We start from the raw sequence: 21,315 nt of genomic DNA, 5'->3' as shown, positions 1-21,315 counted from the left end.
ATCGAGGCGGCGGATGATCACCGACCGGCCGTTGGTGTAGATGATGGAGTTGGTCTTGGGGTCACCGAAGATCAGGATCCTGCAGCTGCACTCCGTCGAGGGTGCGCACACATACATCTCCGAGAGCTCCACCATTCGGTGACCGACGAGAGATGGCAGAAAAAGAGTGGACTAGGGGAATATACAAGAGTTAGGGTTTGTGAGGACCCTGTTGATTATAAACCGTCTGATCGAGATGGATGGCGGCAGATCAAATTTTGACCTAAATAGGTTAAACGAGTTAAACAGGTCAGACATCTAAAATATATATCCGACTCAATTAATAAATAGCTTAAACGGGTCAATCTGTTTACGATCCGAACCTATTTAGGCCAAACCCAAATCTGTTTATGGCGGGTCGAACATGGGTCGAGTTGGCGAGTCAAATCATATTTTGCCACCCTTAGAAGAGATAGAGTCTATGCCAGAAATGCCCCTGATGGTTTTGGTATTTTACGATGGATGGGTAGGAGTGCAGAAGGTGACGGCGGATGTGCAGAAGGATCTGGTGACCATGAAGGGAACGATAGACGCCAAGGCACTGTCTGAGGTGCTCAAGCAGAAGTTGAAGCAGGGGGTGGAGGTGGCATCACCGAAAAAGGATGACGGCGAGGAGAAGAAGGACAAGGGAGAAGGGAGGCGAGCAGGAGACCGCCAGTGGCGGCGGCGGTGGAGGGAAGGATGACGGCGGGAAAGTGGAGGCGAACCTAATGGACTATTACAATGCGGCGGGGTACCCTTACGGCATCGAGATAGGCGACGAGAATCCCAACGACTGCTCCGTCATGTGAACCGCAAACGGAAACAGGAACAGTTTTAAAGCATTATAACCACGCTTTAAAGCGTAGCTAACTAAAAAGAAAAGGGTTAAAAACTGACACTTTAAAGCCTCGCTAACTAATTTAGGGTTGTAACGGTTAGCTTCGAGCAACGCTTTTAAGCATCACTAAAAACCACCCTTTAGCAACGCTTTTTAAAAGCGTCGGTAATTTTTTTTCCACTCTAGCATTGCCGACGCTTTTGTGATGCTTTTAAAAACATCGGAAGAAAAATTACCGACACTTAAAAGCCTTAAAAAGCGTCGCCAAAGCTTTTTTTCTTGTAGTATTATCGTGCCATCATGCAAACTAAACAATGTGTTTGAGTGAAATTATTTTAGAAAGTAGTCCGATTTTTTCATTTTGGAAGGAAACTTATTAAAGATAGTCTTAACATTCTTTAATTTTCAGCAGATGAGGCCAACCTAGTGGAGATCACAAAAGCTGAGTCACTCTTACTTGGTCTATCTATCCTAAGAGCTGTGATAGCTAACTTCTTTGAAGAAAATAAACTTGGAGTAGGTGGTTTTGGTGCAGTTTACAAGGTAATATTAAAATCTAACCTTAATAAAAGGACAAACTAAAGACTTAATCTATGCAGCCTTTATTTTTCTTGATCCAAATTAGTTCCATTAATATATTCATTTTCTTCTGGTTCATATTTCCTACTAATCTTATAACTCTTCATAGAGAACACTACCCAGTAGTCAAGAATTTGCAGCAGAAAGGTTTTCAACAACTTCGAGGCAAGGTCTAGCAGAGCTAAAAAATGAACTAGTTTTAGTTGCTAAGCTCCGACACAAAAATCTTGTAAGACTTCCTGGTGTTTGCTTGGAAGAACTGGTGCTATTGCAAGTTGGTGGTTTCCAACTTGGATGTTGGAAGGAGTTTTACAACTAATGGAACCTCAAGGCGGGGTTGTCTTTGGGAGAAAGTGGTCGAACCACCTTATAATATTGGCTTCATCTTTCTATCCCTATTTCTCTTTACTTGTGTTTATATATCTTGTTTAGTTGGCTTGATTGTTGAGATTTAATATTATTGTGATTGTTTAGTATTTGTTTTAATTTGCCATTATTTTTATAGACACCTAATTCACCCCTCCTCTTAAGTGTTGATTTCACCATCCTCCGCAATGAAGGTTTGGGAGCTAACTAACCTCTTAAGGTCGAAACAGCCTATGGAGTTTCGACCCCTGTGCTGAAGACTTGATATACCAATCGATCTCTTCAGGTCGGGATGGCCCAAGCAAAGCTGCCAATTCTGACAAAAAGTCCTATGAAGTTACTAAGGCTGGGGGGGTAGGTACTCGGCATATTTTAGAACCCAACACAAAGGAGAGAGCCACCCAAAAGTGGACGTTGCTACTATGCGTGTAGGCACCATGAGTGTGAAAGAAATAGAAACAATAAAAGGAGGTGAATCAAGGAAGAAAATCTTTGTCCATCACTCTAATTGCAGCAGAATCAACAAATCAATTGAGCACATGCCTACACAAGAAGAAAAATAGGGCGACACAAATGAAAGCAAGGACGACTCGATGGTAGCTAGATTTTCGCTGACTATAACATCTTGAAAGAGTCCAGCAGCCATCTTTCGCTATGACCCCAATGGAGGGCGGCATAATGGTCCCCAACCAAACTTCCTCGATGAAGATTCAACCTCTTCACGTCTAGTAATGACTGAAGGTTCATGTCCCGCAGTGGGAACAACCTTGTCCCTATCTCCACGGCGCACAGAGGCGTGACTCTTGTTTTCACCACAAATCCGGCGATTTGAGATGCACATCTTCATAATGGGTCGTTCCCATTTTTGGCCCCGTCTTCATCTTCATTGGCTTGATGTGCATCCAGCAGTGGAAGGCTTGTAGGAGCTGCTCCACAACCTCTTTAAAGCTTGGCAAAGATGGATAGCAAGGCACTCGCTGCAATGAAGAGCAAGAGAGTTCCCATCTTATTTATAGGAAGAATGTGTGGCTGAAATCGAAGCGCCTAAGCTTGAATCAGAGGATATGTGTCCAGCTATCAGTCAGCCCATATTTAATTTGAGGATTCCCTAGGAGCTCATTGCTAAGTCGGCAGCATTTTGGGTCATCACCCTATTGAAGTTTGAACCCCACCGAAGGAAGGTGCTTCAAACTTCAGGTGTGGGTGCGGGTCAGCATGATGATATGCACAACTTTTTTAGGAAACAAATAGACCCAATCACATAATGACTCGGGGGGCAGGTGCAATTATCTTTGCTATGGTACCCACACCGACTTATAACTCGAGAACCGAAGGACATGATGGCAAGGCTACCGAGTAGCCCTGCTGCGGACCGAGCAACACCCCATATGGAAAGTTAACCAATTTGACCAGATAGTCAAGCAAGTAGAGGACAAAAGTACTTTTGTTCATTCAACAAAATGGAAGGGAGATTACAAAGACAACAAAAAAAAGTATGGTCACATCCGAGCCAACAAATAAAAAAAATCACTCTTTTCTCCTCTACTCTCCCTCTTCTTCTTCCTCTTCTTCGACCTCGCTTCTTGATGACTGAAGGAAGGCACCTTCATCTGAACACTCGCCCAAGAAGGTGATGGAGCTGAGGTCGAGCTTAGGGGCCACCTTGTAAACTCTTCCCTGGCAGACAGTGAAACACTCCAACATCTCACTACAGAACTTCTCAAAAGCTTTGCAATCTGCAATGGCACAATGGGTCCTCTCCTCTGCACAGGAGGCCTCCTCCTTTGCTCGTGTGACCTCCTTGGCCACGAGTTTGGCCTTCTCCTCTGACTGGGCGACTTTGTCTTCTGCCCAAGTAAACCTCTCCTCGGCTTGAGAGGCCCAGAGCTTGGCTATGGTGACTGTATCCTTCAGGCAGGCAATTTCTGCACCGACCTCCCTTCTAGCGTAGGCCCCTTCCTCACCAACGCCCTGCTGCATCTCCTTCATCCGAATTGCCATCCCCCCTAGCTCCATTTGGGTACTCTCAACCTTAAAGCTAAGGAAGCAAGCCAGCGCCTTAGCCTCCTCCCTCCTCCACTCGACCTCTGCCCGCTCCTTCTCAACGCGGGCCCTACTACACTTGTCAACCCTAAAGGATGAATTTTGATGATTATAAAATACTTGAGATCATGTTGTGTACTAATGACATTGGTCTAATTGTGAAGATTTCTAAGTCAAAAAAAATCAGAAGGAATGAAGCACTGCAAAATCATAAGTTCTTCGCAAACGTCTCATGGGACATGTTCTAAAAGAAAATGATCTTAATCTAATCCATGGAGATCAGAGATGAAGTCTAAAGTTTTCTGTTTGAAAGACTTGAGTCAATTCGTAAGCAAAAAGGACAAGTTTAAGTTGATTCTGATAAGTTTTATTCAAAGAATACAGTCAACGAGTCGACCCCCGCAAAATATGAGTTGACCCTTGTGTAGTTAAAAGTAAACAGAAAGTCTTTACCGCTTGAAAAAAACTTGAAGAGTCGATCCTTGTTCAAAATGAGTCGACCTCCAAAATTGAAGAGTCGACCCTTGCATTCGAAGAGTCGACCCCAACTCAATTTAAGCGACAGCCGAAAAATTATGGTATGAGTTGACTCTTGTGTTTAAAGTGGAGACTCCTAAAAACGATGAGTCGACTCTTATGTTTAAAGAGGCGACTCCTAATGAAGATAAGCCGACTCTTAAGAATTAAGAGTCGACCCTTTGAAGATGATACAGCAAAAGTTTTCTCCATGTTTTGAAGTGCCGATCCAGAATGAACATGAGTCGACCCCTAAGATACATGAGTTGACCCTTGTACTGCTGGAACCACAACGGAAAGCTGTGAACGACTTGTGTCTTCTTCTGTAACAGAAAAAGATTCTCATCAGAACGGAAAGAAAGGAATTCAAATTCCGCCAAAGAATTTGTCTATAAATACGAGGGAACCTCAGAATGGAAACAACAAGAAAAAGAAAAAGATTCTATTGAAAACAAAAGGTTTCCACTGAGAAAAAGAGAAGAAAAGCTTAACAGTTCATCTTCCTCACCAGCATTGTAATCTGAAACTTTCTCTTGTGAGAAGATCAGTCAAAGTTTCTCACTACATCGTGAAGAGCTGTTGTTCAGACATTGAAACATCCTTCCACAGCCAACTTCTTCATCAGCTTCAGTTTTTACTTTCATTGATTTATTTTTTATATGCTCTGAAACTTTAACTTTTCTAGTTACAGCATTCTTTCAGTTGGATTAATTGTTGTTGTAATAGTTTCATTGATTTGAAACTTGTAAAGGCTCTTCCAAGCCTCGATTGGAAGTTGCTGAATCGAGAATATTCAGCAAGAAAAAAGTTTCTAGTTGGTTCATCTGAAAACCAACTGGGTTGTTGGTGAGCCCGGAAAAACAAACGGTGTAAAGTTTTTAGTTGGTTTGTTTGAAAACCAACTGGGTTGTTTGTGATCCCGGAAAATAAAAGATTTTCGGTTGGTTGCCTGGGAAAACCAACTGGATTTTGATTGTGAGCCCGGAAACCAATCAGGCTGTAATCTGCTGGGTTATAGTGAAATCTCAAGCTAGGCTTGAGGAGTGGACGTAGGTGCTGGGAGTGCACCGAACCACTATAAATCTTGGTGTTTGTGATTGTGATTCTTCTCTTCCTTTTCTCTGTATTTTTCTGACTGCTTTCCTAACTTTATTTACTATCATATTTGTGCAATCTTATTTCCGTTGCTGAATCTATAAAATAATAGTAACTCATACACTCCATACGTTTTAACTTTGATTATTTTTAAAGAGGCCCAATTCACCCCCCCTCTTGGGCTGCACCTCTAGGCAACAACACTCAATTTCTCGAAGACAATAGTCGGAGACCTCCAATCTCTGTTGGTAGGAGAAAATGATCTTGATAAGTATGCGGGCAGCATACATCCCCTGTGGAAACAAAAGGAGGGTCAGTGGTTCTAATAAGAAAAGAAGAGGAGGAAGAAAAGAAGAAAGAATCAATCTCATTATCTCGATAGCAGTATGACAAGACAAAGTAAACATGCTCTCCAGCGGCCTTCATTGCAGCTCCATTTTGGCTCCAAGGAGTATGAACCCCTAGACCATATCCCACATAATTGAACCCCTAGACCGTATCCCACATAATGTGGAGATCGCCTGGGCATAGCACCGAGTCAGAGGTTTTCATGGACCAATTCAACAAAAAGTTGTCCAACTCTATGCTTTGCGGGGTGGGTCGGAGCGAGGATGTTGATGCATGCATACCCTTGGCGGAGGGGTCAAAGGCCAACTTAGGCGTCTCTGTCTGAGGCACGCCAGTGATCGGTCATGAAAGATGGAATGGCCATAGGAACGACCACCTGGGTGAACTCAGAGATGCTAGGGAGAGCCTCTTGACCGGTTCCCATAGTAGGAGGTCGTACAGAGATAGGGAGGACATTAATCACCTCCACTTTGGCGATCCTCTCCCAACAACCCCCTCCTTGGCCCTAATGCTGAGACTCAATGCTGCTGAGAGCCCGACCTCAGCAGCGGAGATCCTGCTGGTGCACTCCTCTTGTAGCTTGAGGAGGAACAATCCTCGCCATATTTTCTCTTTCTCGAGGAGCGAAAGAGCTAATCTACCTTTAACTTTATCATTGCAAGCGCAAAGAAAAGCTAAGTTAGTCAACAAAGCCTAGCCAACAAGAAAGAAATAGAATGAGCCAACGACAGAAGCAAGGCTCAAATCAGCGTCTACCAAGGCCGACTCCGAGTGCAACTTGGCCAAAGGTGGAGCTCTCATCAAACGAAGCAGATCAATAGACTCCTGCTCTTCATCTAACAAAAATGGAAAGAGGAGCCCGCCTCTCGGGTGTCCTCCACTGAGTCAGAAAATCCTAGGGAGTTGACGAGGACACAAAGAAATATTGACCCTTCTAGCCGTGGTTGGATGAAGGGCTAGAGGGAAGGATATTATAGCCTTTCCTACAAGAAAGGTACAACCATCCCTTATTCTGGGGATGAGCCTTCACTTGAAGGAAAGCTTGGAACATTTCCGGTGTGAGGATAATTCCTTGAAGCTGAACAAAATAGAAGAAACCCACCATCATCCTCCAGGCATTAGGGACAAGCTTTGCAGAAACAAGTCGGTATTGGGCCAATAGATTGACAATGACCGACGGGATCGGGAGCCTTAACCCTACTTTCAAGGACTCATTGTATAGGGCTATTCGGTTCTCTTCAAGCAAAGTCAATCAATTCGAGGGACCGAGCCTTTCTACGATGAAGTTTTGAGGGATAGAAAATACCACCCGAATTCGATCAAGGTCAGACTCCACCAAAAAACTTAGCTTAGTATCTAGACGAGAGGACATCTCAGGGTGAGCTCCTTTTGAAGTCACAGAGACCTAATTGGAAAAACTCTGGCCTACCCTTTCATCATCGGAAGACCAACCTTCGGTGGATGGATCCAAAGACGATGCCCAAAAAAGGGATAGAAGAAGAGGGGAAAGAAAAAGGATGCGAGCTACCCACCAGGAGAGAAAAATAAGAGTTTGGCCGAGGACAAGAAAGAAGAACCATGGAGCAGAAGCATAGAAGGAATCCTTGCGCTTGCACTCTTCCTCTCTCTTTAGACTCTAGAGTATGGGGGAACGAGGTGAATGGGCTAAAGCTGCCGCCTTTCCTATTTATGGAGGATTTGAGCAACCAATTCTGATGCGACGCCTTGCCAAACCTTAGCCACATGTCCCTCGAACATTCATCCTAGAACGACTCTTTGAATTGCCAGTAGACTCTAAATGGCCATTTAGCTCATGGACGTCTCACTTATGATTACAACGCTTTGAAAAAGACAACATGGCCACACCCCTCATAAATGTGGGATCTAGAAAATCTCTGTGTATCCTTCTCAGCAATCACTATCAAGATGAGCCTATTGGAAAAGCTACTTTTGTAACCCAAGCCGGCAAACTCGGCTCGGTTATGGAAGTGAAGGAAAAGTGATGTGCATCGGGACTGATCACTGCTCACAAGAAAAGTTGTCCAACCAGAATTCGCCACAAAACTAATGCACCATCGATCAGGGGCAACCATCTAGCACGCCCGAAAGCACGCGGCTGGTAAAAATTTTGAAAGCTCTTCACAGCTGACAACACCCTAGCCGAGATCCCAGACGATCTCCAAAATGCTGCCGACTTAGTAGGCAGGGTGTGATCCACGTGTGAAATGTTTGCACTTGATATTTGGAACGTACGGAGGCCAGCAATCCTAGCCGACCCACGTGCCCAAATTCTATGGCGATGGGTTTTCGCCTTCGCCTATACAACCAGCTTCTTGAGGTCCTTTCAAAGAAGTGCCCAGACATCCTAACAGACTACTAAGAACCTACTCCTGCTCCTTGAGCATTGTCCTAACTTAGGCATCTGAAGGTCCTCCATCGGACACAGTCCGACAAGAGGACTTCTTCATTTTGGTTGTTCCAAGTTGGAGCGCAGCGACTAGACCTGAACCTCATCAGCAACCATCTGCCTCAAGTCTCAGCTGAGCACAACCCCAACAGTAACCATCTGCCTCAAGTCTCAGCTGAGCACAACCTCAACAGCAACCATCTGCCTCAAGTCTCAGCTGAGCACAACCTCAACAGCAACCATCCGCCTCAAGTCTCAGCTGAGCACAACCCCAACAACCAATCATCGAGTTCTCCAGCAATATCGTATCACTTACTCAGCGCTTAGGATAGGCCAGTTCCCAGCGGCAACACTAGAGATTACATATCTACCTTTAAAATCATTATTTGCATATATTACAATCACTAGAGATTGCATATTTACCCTTTAAAATCACTATATATATATATGTGTGTGTGTGTGTGTGTGCTGTGTGTGTGTTTAGAGGTATAATTTGGTCTAAACTTAATGCGAGATGTTTGATCTAACCTATAATTTACGTTTAACATGAAAACCTTTCATCTCCAAAAGAATCAAATATCTATAATAATTGAAGAACAAAGTGTTTGGATAACAATCATCAACTCATCTATGTTGGATGTTCTTTTGCAAGTATAACTTTTTCCCAACTATCCTAGTCTATCTCCTTTCAACTCTATCTTCACATCCATATATTGAGATAACAATTTGGGGCATCCACATAAGATAATAAGGACAGGCTTCCATCTCTAGCCTTGGACTACAAGCAGTGTATAACATCTTTCTCGTGTGGTTGAGGTGATAACCAACAAGATTGTAGCACTAGCTCTTCTTTCTTTACACATCTTTCTCGTGTGGGAGCAGGGCTGACTCAACCCTTAGGCGACTGAGGCGGTCGCCTATGGCCCCAGCTCAAAGAAGACCTACCACCGAAAAGGTCTCATAGATAGAATGAAAAGAAAAAAGGCCCCTTTATGAGTTTGCCTTAGGCCGGCCTACTGCAGGAAAGGCCTCAAAGACAAAACAGCCTTAGGCCCCTAAATATATTGGGCTGCTCTTATGTGGGAGAGGGGATAACCGACAAGAGTAGCATTTACTCTTCTTTCTTGCGACAACAATAGTGGATAATGATAACCTAAGATTCTTTGTTGCTCATCTTCTATATAAAAGTTCTTTCTTTTAAATCCAAAAGAAGCATTTCATTTTATGAATAATGGTTTAAGGAAATACATATTGTTATTTTTTTGTAATTTTATTTTTCAACTATTAACTTTTTAAAATCCATTACTTTATTAATGAAATCAACAATAGAGAAGATCAATATGTTTTATTTTCATCATATAAATCATTGTTCTTTGTTTTCCTTTTCCTTGTGACATTGAAAAAGAGCTATGTACCACCTTTGTAGTTAAATTATTTTACTAAATTTATAAATTTTATTTTTACTTGTTGGATTACTATAAGTAAAATTTTGTGAGAAGCGTATGGAGTGAGAACATAAGCACTGAGAAGCACAAAAAGAATATTTTCTTTTTTAAAAATTATGACTTTAGCTTTTTACCTATATTTTTCTTAAAGGATACTGTAATTATGTGGCATTAACTAAACACAAAGAAGTGGTTATTAATGACACTTTTCTCTTTATTCATGGCAACATTTACAGTGCATTACACAAGAGGGTATACTACATCTTTATGGAACGTATAATTAGAAAAGGACATATTATATCCAAGTGGCCATTTATATAAGTGATTGTTGATGGTAGATTTTATCTTTATTTAGATAATATTAAGGTACACTACATACGAAGGTCAAGTAGAATGAATCTGAGAGGAATAGATTTGTTGACATTATAGTAGTTATTTTTGCATTGAAATATCAATTTCCCCTTACAAATCACATACAAGAATTGTCTTTCTCAGAAAATGATAATAATATACTCTTTTCTCAGACAATATATATCTAAACGTTAATATTTTCTTTTGAGCAATCAAATTGTGTGATGTGAGATTTGATTTATATCAGTAAATTTTTAAATTATTTTTTCTTGTCTATATTTTTATTATTTTGATATCATTAATTCATGACTGACTATATGTTCATAAGCACATGCGATAACTAGCTAGCAACTATAAATAACGGTTACAAAATGATTCATTGTTGCAGAATATCCATTTTATTAAAATTTAATTGATGTTAAAAAATAATGCTCGATTTTATTTTGTATTTCCTATATTTTCATTTGATAGGGTGCATTTTTACTTTTAAATTGCATTATACATGCATAAATTGAAAGCAAGGTTTTTAATAACCAACATATCATGCATCTCGGTTGGTGATTGGAGATGAGCCAAGATCCTTTGTTGGAGATGGTTCTTGGGAACATTTACAAAGATCAGTGATTTTTCAAGACGTCATCTACTATTTCAGGACTGGGATATCAAAATTTTAGATAATAACTTGATCGTTAATTAGTTTAAAATATTAAATTTGAAATTTATTAGACAAAATGTGTAATTAATATTTAATTAGAAAATAGAAAATATCAGCAATAATATCGAATTAGCTAATACATCTAGATTTATTGGTTTATAGTGGTCGACACAGTGGATACGAATTAATATCTTTGCCGCTATAAAAACCTTGATCAAAGGCCACAAATCTTATGAAAAAGCTGAAACAATAGTAATATTTTTTTAATAGAAGATGCAGTAATTTTTTTTTTACACCCTAAGTACACCTTCTCAACTTAATGCCCTATTAAATTAACAATTTTGAGGATCATGACCACCGAAGTCCCCTCATTTCTATCTCTCATAGACCACAAAAATGATTCCAAACCATCAACATAGCCCAAGTCAACCATAAAAATGCCCCAATTGCATCCATGCATAGAACTTCCATGCAGTGATACCATCATACAATTAGGAACAGTGAAATCAAAACCACAAGAAAATATAAGAGTGGTGGCTGAGATATTACTCATGGGGAAAATCCAACGGATGATATGATAATTGCATAGAATATTGTACTCCCTCGCTTGTACCCCCAACCAATCCATCCCTCTCACTCCGCGCATCACAGGCGGACTCGACAAAACTATTGATTTTAATTTTGAAATAATTTTCTTCGCAACTAGACGAGAGACGGACTTCGCGTGCACCCCGCTTCCATCCGTCTTTTTCCCCACTGCTTTCCCAATTGGAGTAGAACCCTAGAAAACCGAGGAGGCCAAGTAGCGGTTTTCCGATCGAAAGGAGGGATTTTTGATCGAGAGATCAAGGGTAAGAGGAGAGAAAATGTCTGGGGCGGCGCAGGAGGAGGACAAGAAGCCCGCCGATCAGTCGGCGCACATCAATCTCAAGGTTAAGGGCCAGGTATAATCTTTCTCTATCCATCGTTGTGGTGTTTCTCTTTTTTTAACAAGTTATATAGAAATTCCTTTAAATTCTTCTTTATTTGATCATTTGGAATTCTCTTACTTATTTTAATGCCAGATTGTAAGATTTTGTTCCATCTTTTTTGGTTTATTTCTGGTTGGATCACTGGATTATAGTAGATTGTTTGCTGATCTGTGCTGAATAATAGTATTGATATGATCAACTATTACTTCATGGAATATGGAAAAAATTTTAAATACTTGGAAGAAGGTTTTTATTTTTTAAATTAAAGTTTAAAATTCTGTGCTTGCTGGATAATTATAGTATTAGTATTATTTTTTTTGCCTTTAATCTTAACTTGTGGGGGGTCTTGTTTATGTTTGGAACCATTTACTTGTGGGTGTAAGAAATTTCCGGTGGGTAATTAGTTGTGGTGTTGCTTGTTTTTACGACTAGGATTTTTTTTATTACTGTCACACCACTAAGTGCCTTTCGTATTGTTGGAGCTGAGTTATTCATAGGAGCGCAAAATGCACTGATGGGTTAGTTGTACTAAATGCAAGGATCTGTGTGACTACCAAGTAATAGCCGCAATACAGGAAATTTGGAGTGCAACTTTTCTTTCAAAAAAATATACATAATAAGAAGGAATTTACTGGAGCACTGATTTTAAATTGTTTGACACTCAAGCAAAGAGGATGTCTTGTCAAGTAAAATGGTTGAGAAGTTGGCTGGACGGTCAGAAAAAATGAGTTCATAAGCTATGAGGCCATGGTGGAGTTTTGTGATGAATTTGGAATGAAGTATTTACCTTTTCTCGCCACCTTCCCTCATAGAAGTGAGAATCTGTTATTGATGATCCAGTTTAGTGTCTGCTGTTGGACTTGGTCATGTTGAGTATACTTTCCTCCTTTATTGAAAATAGAAAACACCTTTTGTTTTGGTTGAATACTCTCTATTTATGAGTTAGAGTATAATTATTGCATTCTCTTAAATTCTACTACGTAGTTGAACTCTTAAGAGTCCAGGTTTGCTATATTGGTCGGTATTGGTATGTACCAACTATACCTACTATAACGGTACTGAATTAATTTGCAGTATGGAGAGCATACCGACACTCGGTACGCCAAACTAGTTCCCATATTGGGTGTACCAATACTATCATAAGATGGTACCGATATGAGATCTGGTATCGAGACGGTGAACCTTGCTTAAGACAGTAATAATGTGGTGAGGGAATGACGCGGATACAGTTTAGTACAGTAGTTTTGAGTTAGCAATGACGAGGAATCAACATAAGTTTACAATAGGCAGCTTTTTGTTTTTTAGAATCAAGCACCATCTTATCCTATTTGAGCATTACTTTGGCATATGCTATGCAGTATCACCTTGAATTGCATTTTTTGGGGTGTACTAAAGCAAATCGAGAGGGAACCACACAAACGGGAAATATACCGAACCAAAGCAAGTGTCCTATATATAAACTGATGGTGATGTGTGATGGTTGGATCGGTCCTACCAAATAGAGCATAATCAACTTTTTGACATACCGTGACAAAGAGTTTCTTTCAGTAGTCAGTTGATGATTCCGATTCAGTGCATGATGCCATATATATCCTCAGATTGATGAAGGAAATGATTGACCAGGTAGATGGGAAGAATGTTGTATAGATCATCATCGATAGCAGTACACAGTATAAAACCGCCGGAAAAATCTTGATGAAGTAGCGGCCATATATTTTTTGGATCTAATATGTTACATATTGTATCAACCTCATGTTAATAGAGACTGGAAGGATTTTAGGATGCAACAGATAGTAGAGAGAGCCTAGTCCATCACCAGATTTATTTATAACCATACAACTCATTTCACTGATAAGAAAGTGCATGAGGGAGAGATCTTAAAACTGGCTATCATACAATTTGCTACTAACAATATTGTACTTGATAACCTTTTTGAGAGAAAAGCAGTCCTGCATCAGATGTTTGTCAGTGCCGAGTAGCACGAAAGCAGATTTTCAAGGGCCGACACTGAGGGGAGCCATATGGAGAGTTTGGCGATGAGGTAGACATTCTGACAGCGGGCCGAGAAGATGGTGAAGGCTATTAAGTCATTATATGAAGTGCTTCGGGCTAGAGACAGTGAGAGATACCCTTAGATGGTCTTTCTATATCATATGATGGAGAGGGAAGTAGATAGGGAGGTAGATCCGAAGCATGCCCAAAAGTACATCGATATCATTGAGCAGATATGAGATTACTAAATAGATAGGGAGTTAGATCTAACAGATAAGCAAGAATATTGAAAATTTGACTACTATACTTATAAATATTTTATTAAATAATGGCAAACTTTGTTTTTGGCAGTTTACTACTTGAATCCGAGGTTCCAGTATACCGTACCTAGAATCAGTATGGATGAGAAACTTCTATTTATCTTGCATAATATGATTTACATGATGGAGCCTGATTCAAAAGTCACGACCTAGTATCTATAAGAGGTAAGTTAACTTAAGTGGCATATGTAAATTAATTTTGTTAACTCATGTCTTCAATTATTAACATATTATAATACTTTTTTCACAAACAAAAATATTTAGAGAGGATACTAATAGTTTTGAAGTCTCAGCAGATGTCATGAGTAAGAAAACTATGAATTCAGATATATTAGATATCAACAATAACTATTAAGTAATGTTTTATAGTTATTAATATGATACAATCTTATATGTAATTTTTTTCAATGCTTTTGTAGCTGAATGGTAGATTCATTTTAGTTTATCAGTGAGAAATCTTAAGTAGCTAGTCATCCGAATTCTCTCTTAGACGGTTTTCTCGAGTGGCTGTGAGTGCAACTGATCCATCTTCGCCCTTATCCATAGCAAGCAAATATAGAGGCGTCTCAACAATCTCGTATATATCTACTACAATCTGAGATTGAGGTTAAAGTGCATTTAGGAGAAAATGGAGCTGAATTATACGGATATGATCCATGGTGATTTTGTTCAGGATGGGGATGTTCTAATGATCTCATGTCTTGTCGGTGAGCAATAGGAGCTGGAGCTCAATGAGCCAAGATCACCTCTACAACTGGTTAGTTTCATAGCCAGCAAGGCTAGGATGGATGCTGAGCAATGGGTAAAACAAAACATTCCATGCATACATCCAGTTGATCAGCCACAGCCACGAGGGTCAATTGGAAGCCGATCACCATATGATTCTATATTTGAGACATTCTTCTAGAGATATGGCCGAGACTAAAGGAGACTATTATGCTATCCGGTCGACTCAATTAGGAGGGCGCTATCCATCCTCTCTGCATAACGAGGCAGAGAGGGACACAAAAGAAAAGTAGACAGCTGCTCCGCATAGTTTCAAAAAAAAAAGAAAAAGTAGTTGCAGCCTCGACAGAGAGAGTAAAGGAGTTAGTTTACTAACACTCGGAGATTCGGAAGAGCAGCGATGACAGTTCTAACCTCGATGGAAAGAGTAGAGGAGTCAGTTTACTCAGACTCAAAGATTCAGAAGAGCAGCGATGATAGCTTTAACGATCATGGGTCTAGTGGCCAGAGAAGAAGTGGAAGACAATGGAGGATATGGGACCACCATTTATGGGACAGTTGTAAAGTGGTCTTCAACTCACCAATGAGTCCCAGTTTACGTATGCCACAAAGATAGGGATCATGGTGCACAAGTTGGCAGAAACCGCCAGGATACGATTGCATGCAGGAGATGGATTTTTTGAGGTTGTTCAGGAGGATACGATGCAATTGCAGATGACCTCGCACGTGGAGTAGGATCCATACATGTATTGAGTTTCGAGTCATATGCTGGATCCTATTACCTACAGCCACAGGTAGTCTACGATCCATATGGATATAGATATAGTACGTCTGAGGCATCGTCTTTCAGTAGCTACTGTCTTACATATTCTGGAGCACTTTTCGGATTGGACTTTGCTGTCGACAGATTTGGATAGGCCTCTCCGCAGTTGTATTATCAAATAGGCGATACTTCCCAAAACCAGAGCTTTAATGAGAGATCCAACATTAGTTATAATCCAGCATGTGTACCTTATGGGTTGAGCGTACAGGGCTATAATGCCATACGGGTAGATGAGTAGATTGATGTGCCTCTTAGTTATGTTAATGATGTTAACATCTATAAGGGACATTGACACTCCATCGGATTTTGGATGTCGGTATATATGCTGTACTTTTAATGCATCTAATTGATTGTATATTTTATATTTCACTTATTTTTTTTTTTTTAACAAATATACTGCTTGATCTACTTTAATTGCATCTCATGATATAATTATAGTCTATTTAGGATCAAGAAGCATCATTTAAGATGTACTGGATGATACAAATATCAAATTAGGTTGTTGACCCTAATATAAACATCAAAAGACCTTAGGAAACATCAAATTAGAGTTAAAACCATTCAAAAAACAAAAAATATTACATTTTATTAAATGTTAAAAAATAAAAAGATAAAAAATGTCAAGAAATCAGCCAAGGTAAAGCATGTTAATTGAGAAATGTAGGGCAATCCTGAGAAAAAGTTGGCTTATGTAGGAAGCCATTGCCAATCTGACCATGACTGACCTCCTACATGGTTTTAGTTTATCACATCTGCTTCTTTGCAATTCCTTCATAGGTGGTCTGTATGGTTTTGTAGTGGGCCATCATCCTTTCCATCCCTTAGAAAATTGATTTTAGCATACAATCCGTATTGAGCTATCATGAAACAAGGTTGTTGCAGGTTGTATACTATGACAGTTCTTTTTTTCGCTTCATGATTATGCTCGGGATACCTAGAAAAGCACTTTCAATTGATGAAATATACTGACCATGTGGAGCTGCGTTACAAGGAACTCTCCTATTATTGTCATGGTTGTCATAATAATGAAGTTTTATTTTTGAAATGACTTGGAAATATATAATTGTTTGAGTTTTGCTTCTCCGAGATGAAAAAAAATATATTAGGTGTTGGTGGGTGGGGAAATGAAGCCAAAAGGAGAAGAGCAAAGGAAATGAAAGTTTTCTCTTTTTTCTGATTATTTCCAGAGGAATGCAAGAAAGCTGAGCCCTAGTTTGCCATGATCAATTTCCAGTGTGTTTTATGCTGATGCCAACTGCATCCTATATGACAGAAAAGAAAACAGGCATCTCTATTTTCTTTGGTATATTCAGGGACTGAATTCATAACAAACCCTTCTGCAGACTCTGGGCAGATTCCTTCCACAGGAACAGATCAATAGATCTCTCTACTTGTGCCCCACTCCCTTCTCTGGTTCATTTTGTTGTCTCTTGCACATGCCTCAAGCTCTCACAGGCATCTTGTGTTCAAAAAGGTATATTTAATAAGCTAAGGAAAATACAGAACAAGTTTAGCAAGGTAACTACTCAATTTCAACAAATGCCTTGGGTATATTTCTCAACCTGAATAACTACCTCAGCCTGGTCAGAAGTTTTTTCTTCTTTAATTTCTCAGGTATGGCTGAGGTGGTTGAGCAAGGGTTACAACATGAATAGATGGAAGAATGTGTTCATTTCATGTGGCTTAAAGAGTCGTCTGGGTGGATATGTGCTCTAGGAGAGTAGGTATTTAATCAGTTAGATATGTTAAGAAGCTGAGAGCTAGCACACCTGACGTTATTCTGTTGAGCATCTTCCAATTAAAAGGTGCATCAATTGGTGTAGGAAGCTAGAGCATTATTTGCTAGCATTTCTAGGTCGTTTGCCCTTTGACAGATGGTAAAAATATAGAATCTTATCAACAAGGATGTGGAATGCCTTGTGCACGAATTCAGTATTGTAATGACAAGGATGAATGACCAGTTCCAAGCAAGATCAACAGAACAAGAGCATACTTGTGGTTCTCACTTTTTAATAGGTTGTTTAGCTCCAACTTGTGTCACCTATGCCCTTAACCCTTTCCAATGCTTTCCAATAGTGCTTTTCTTTGGGGTTTATTAACATATGTTAGTGATTATTCTGTTCTTTTCTTTAGTTTACTGAGTGCCATTTTATAGTCAGAATGTTCTTTCCAGTGTTTGCTAAAATGATGAAAAATGGCAGGTGCAGAAGTATAGCAGAGAAGGCTACTGTTTGTTTTAGCCAAAAAACAAACAGTAGCCTTCTCTAGTTTGTTTAAGGTTTTTGTTCGTAACCTGAAGATATTTTATATCTTTTCACTGTTTTTACCATGACGTTGTCTTTGTTATGTTATGCAGGATGGAAATGAGGTGTTTTTCAGGATCAAGCGCAGTACTCAGCTACGGAAGCTCATGAATGCATACTGTGACCGACAATCAGTGGATTTCAATTCCATTGCTTTCCTGTTTGATGGCCGTAGGCTGCGTGGGGAGCAGACCCCAGATGAAGTAAATCTTCGAATTTCTTGCATTGCAAATGTGAAAGTAGAATTAAATTTCCTTTAAATTTTCCATCTGTATTGATATTTCCTCCTTTGATGTCTTTCAGCTTGAAATGGAGGAAGGAGATGAAATTGATGCTATGCTGCACCAAACAGGTGGTGGTCTGGTAAATGTTTATGGCTTTTAGTTTTTGAAGGAGATTTGTGAACCTTATAAAGCAACTGGTGGACACGGGGTTAGGTTTGCTTTATAGTTTAGGCCATGGAGGCTTGTTATCTGATTATGAACTCCTAAGAATAATTGTGTTTTTGAGGTTGAATCCTTTCAAGTTAATATGTTGGAATACATATGCTTTTCCTTTGTGCTGTTGGAAGATTGGATGCTTTTCATGTTGCTTTTGAACTTGTGATGCTACCAAATATAGGGATATGAGTTCCTGATGATTAATTCCCTATAGCATGCATGGAAATTGCAGCAGAATCTTTCTTTGGAAAGAAAGATGTTCAGCCATGGCTACATGATATCACCAATTGTGCTATCAATAGTTATCACCTGTGCATCCTTGGTCAAGATTTGATTGCTTTGGACTCTTTATTGTCATGCTCATTTAGGGAATAACAAGTATGTAGATAGTGATCGTATAAGGGGTGGTTTCCAGATGCACGGCTTATACGGAACATGACAAACAATGAACTTTCATGGGATATTGCCCCCAGAAATGAGGAGTGATACAAAAATAAGTGTTTCAGAAGTTTCATTGACAATCTCAATGGCCAAACTGAGTGGCATGGGACATACAATACTATACCAGTTCGTTACCGGTATTGGATACGGAAGGTGTGTTGATATGCAGTATGCCAAAAAAATTCTGTACCGTTTGATGCAGTGCTAGTATGGTATTGATATAGGGTTCGGTATTGAGAATTTTGATCGCAATACTAAGATGGCTAAAAGAAAAGGAGTTAATCTAGCTGCCCACCTCAGAATCCAAGGCAAATTTTTCTGTGCTCTATAATGTGAATTGCAATGCCTGCTGAAGTTAATGGGAGGTTAATACACGGAGAAGAAGCATGATCAGGTTCATAATTTGCTAGGATTAATTGTAAGGGGAAAAAAAAAGATTGAACCATATTAACCAAACTTGTTAGGAGAATATAGAACTAGATGGTCAGCTGATTCTTGTAGGCTACCTTACAAAGCATGCTGAAGATGATGATACCAGTAGCTTAACACAGAGAGACGAAGTATGATTTGGTTCATGAACTGCTACACTAATGGTAAGATGAAAAATGATTGAATCATAGAAACCAATTTCTTAAAAGAATATAGAACTAGATGGTTAGCTGATTCTTGTTAACTACATTACATGATTTTTCGACCGAAACATTTCCACTCACTTCTTGTTACTGTGACCATTTCTTTGGCAAATGAAATATTCCTTCTGCCATTCAAATTTCTTCCGCAGACAGGCTTTTCATGAAATGTATATTAATCTAACTTCAATTACCAAACTAATGATTATTACATGGAAAGAACTATAAAATGGTTTTCCAAATTGTTATTCCGGTATGTCTTTGGTTTGCCAAAAAGTTGATCATACGCAAAACTTTTTCGAGGACTGAACTGAGTAAATGTGAATAAAATCTATTTTCATAAGCAATCTTTGCAACAAGCATAGGGTGAGTGCTGTCATGGACGAGCTAAAAGAGATGCTAGGACGAATTCGCGTACCATTAAATAAATTTTGAAGAAATTGTGGTTTTTTGGCCAACCATTTTCAAGATATTTGTAACACCAAAATGTACTAAAGAATTTGAAGTATTGCTTCTACCAAAAAAGGAGTTGAGAGTATTGTAACATCATTTTTTTCACAAATTTGAACCACAAGCAATCTTGGAGGCTACCATCATCTTTTAACCATCAATCTTCTTTGTTCACAATATATTGAATTGTACAACATTTCTGGCCTAACTACTTTCATGTACTACTTTTCTCAATATATCCGTCGCACAACACATAAGAAGCATGTCTCAACTTCACCAAGCAGGCAAACATATATTAACTCTATCAAAAATCTTCATCTCCATTCTTACATATGGTTGGTTCAAAGATTACGATATGATCACCCTACAGCACCTTTTGGCCATCAATTTTGATGGACCTAGTTTTCATTTCTATTTCTATTTTCATTGGAGCTGTTCGCTATAATGCTTCAAAACTTACCTCAATGATTCCAATTTAGCCTCTAATCCTGTGTTAACTAACAACATGTCATTTGCAAATAATATACATGGTTTGTACCCTACCATTTATGCACTGATGACATTCATATGAAGACAGGTTTCGTCTTTTCCCATCATGTTGGTCCACTGCTCACTGTGATTGGAATTGCGTTCTTTTTCCACTCTCATGCTGCTCGCTGCTCCATAAATGGCCCTAATTTGAGAAGTCTATGCCCTCAAAGCCATTACCTATTTACCTGTAAATGAAATCCAAATCCAATGGGCATTGTATGGGGCATGCATCATGTAATGCTTTCATAAGCTTTTAGGCATGTCACTGAAGACACTTTGGGTAGAAAAATGAATGCATTTCTTGGCATGACAAGTTATTATTGGAACATGGCTCCATGCTATAGCTAACGCTGGAGATTGGACACTGCGCTTGTTTGGCTTGCATAATGAGCAATGCATTAACTTGCTAAACGGGTCTTCTTTTGGCCATCTAGGGTGCTTCATTGACACATACACAGGTCTAATATTGAGTAATTAGCTCTACGAATCCACTTCATGAAACAATACCAAGCAATGAGAAGTTTTACGTCTATACTCGTAAACCTAAAGGGCATGACTACCAATTATAGCTTTGTTTCAATCGCCTTTTTGAGTTAACTAGAGCATTGACCTCAAATTGGTCCAGTGATTTAAGTATACGCCAATGGCATGCAGGTATCGCATTGGCATGATGTTTTTTTTACCATTCCATAGAAATATGTCAAGATTCGGAATGTTATGTGTTGAGGTACCATGCCATGCCATGCAGTGCTGAGCAACACTTGAATCCATGTGTTTCGACTGTAAGTGAAGGCAAGTCATTCTATGGTTGAACATAAAACCCTAGATCCAAATGACTTACCATACTAGACACATCATCATATGCACATATTGTAGATCATCAAGAACATTAAGTTAATCAGGTCAAAGCAATAATGATTCCTAATTGTTAATCACTACCATCAGTATCAAAGCTAGCAGATCTACCCCACTTTTTCTACATGTTGCTGCAATATTATTACAGATGATTACAGATAAGCTTGTGC

The 21,315-nt window shown here is 39.4% G+C and overlaps 1 protein-coding gene across 1 annotated transcript; it reads left to right on the top strand.

The window, feature by feature from the left end:
- The first annotated feature begins 11,212 nt into the window (after nt 1-11,212).
- LOC103695948 (small ubiquitin-related modifier 2-like) lies at nt 11,213-18,369 on the top strand. Its single transcript, XM_008777404.4, has 3 exons — nt 11,213-11,608; nt 17,853-18,002; nt 18,103-18,369. Exons 1-3 carry the CDS (start codon nt 11,531-11,533, stop codon nt 18,181-18,183), a joined length of 309 nt encoding a protein of 102 aa, XP_008775626.1. The 5' UTR covers nt 11,213-11,530; the 3' UTR covers nt 18,184-18,369.
- The last annotated feature ends 2,946 nt before the right edge of the window (nt 18,370-21,315 follow it).

This window comes from Phoenix dactylifera, chromosome 10 (assembly GCF_009389715.1).
Source record: "Phoenix dactylifera cultivar Barhee BC4 chromosome 10, palm_55x_up_171113_PBpolish2nd_filt_p, whole genome shotgun sequence".
NCBI lineage: Eukaryota > Viridiplantae > Streptophyta > Magnoliopsida > Arecales > Arecaceae > Phoenix > Phoenix dactylifera.
This window is presented reverse-complemented; position numbering and strand designations above follow the sequence as displayed.

Excerpts from the sequence above, each read along its gene's own strand:
- LOC103695948 (XM_008777404.4), top strand. The coding sequence starts at position 11,531 with ATGTCTGGGGCGGCGCAGGAGGAGGACAAGAAGCCCGCCGATCAGTCG. Across the intron at positions 11,609-17,852 it reads ATCTCAAGGTTAAGGGCCAG|GATGGAAATGAGGTGTTTTT; the intron begins GTATAATCTTTC and ends TATGTTATGCAG. Across the intron at positions 18,003-18,102 it reads GGGAGCAGACCCCAGATGAA|CTTGAAATGGAGGAAGGAGA; the intron begins GTAAATCTTCGA and ends GATGTCTTTCAG.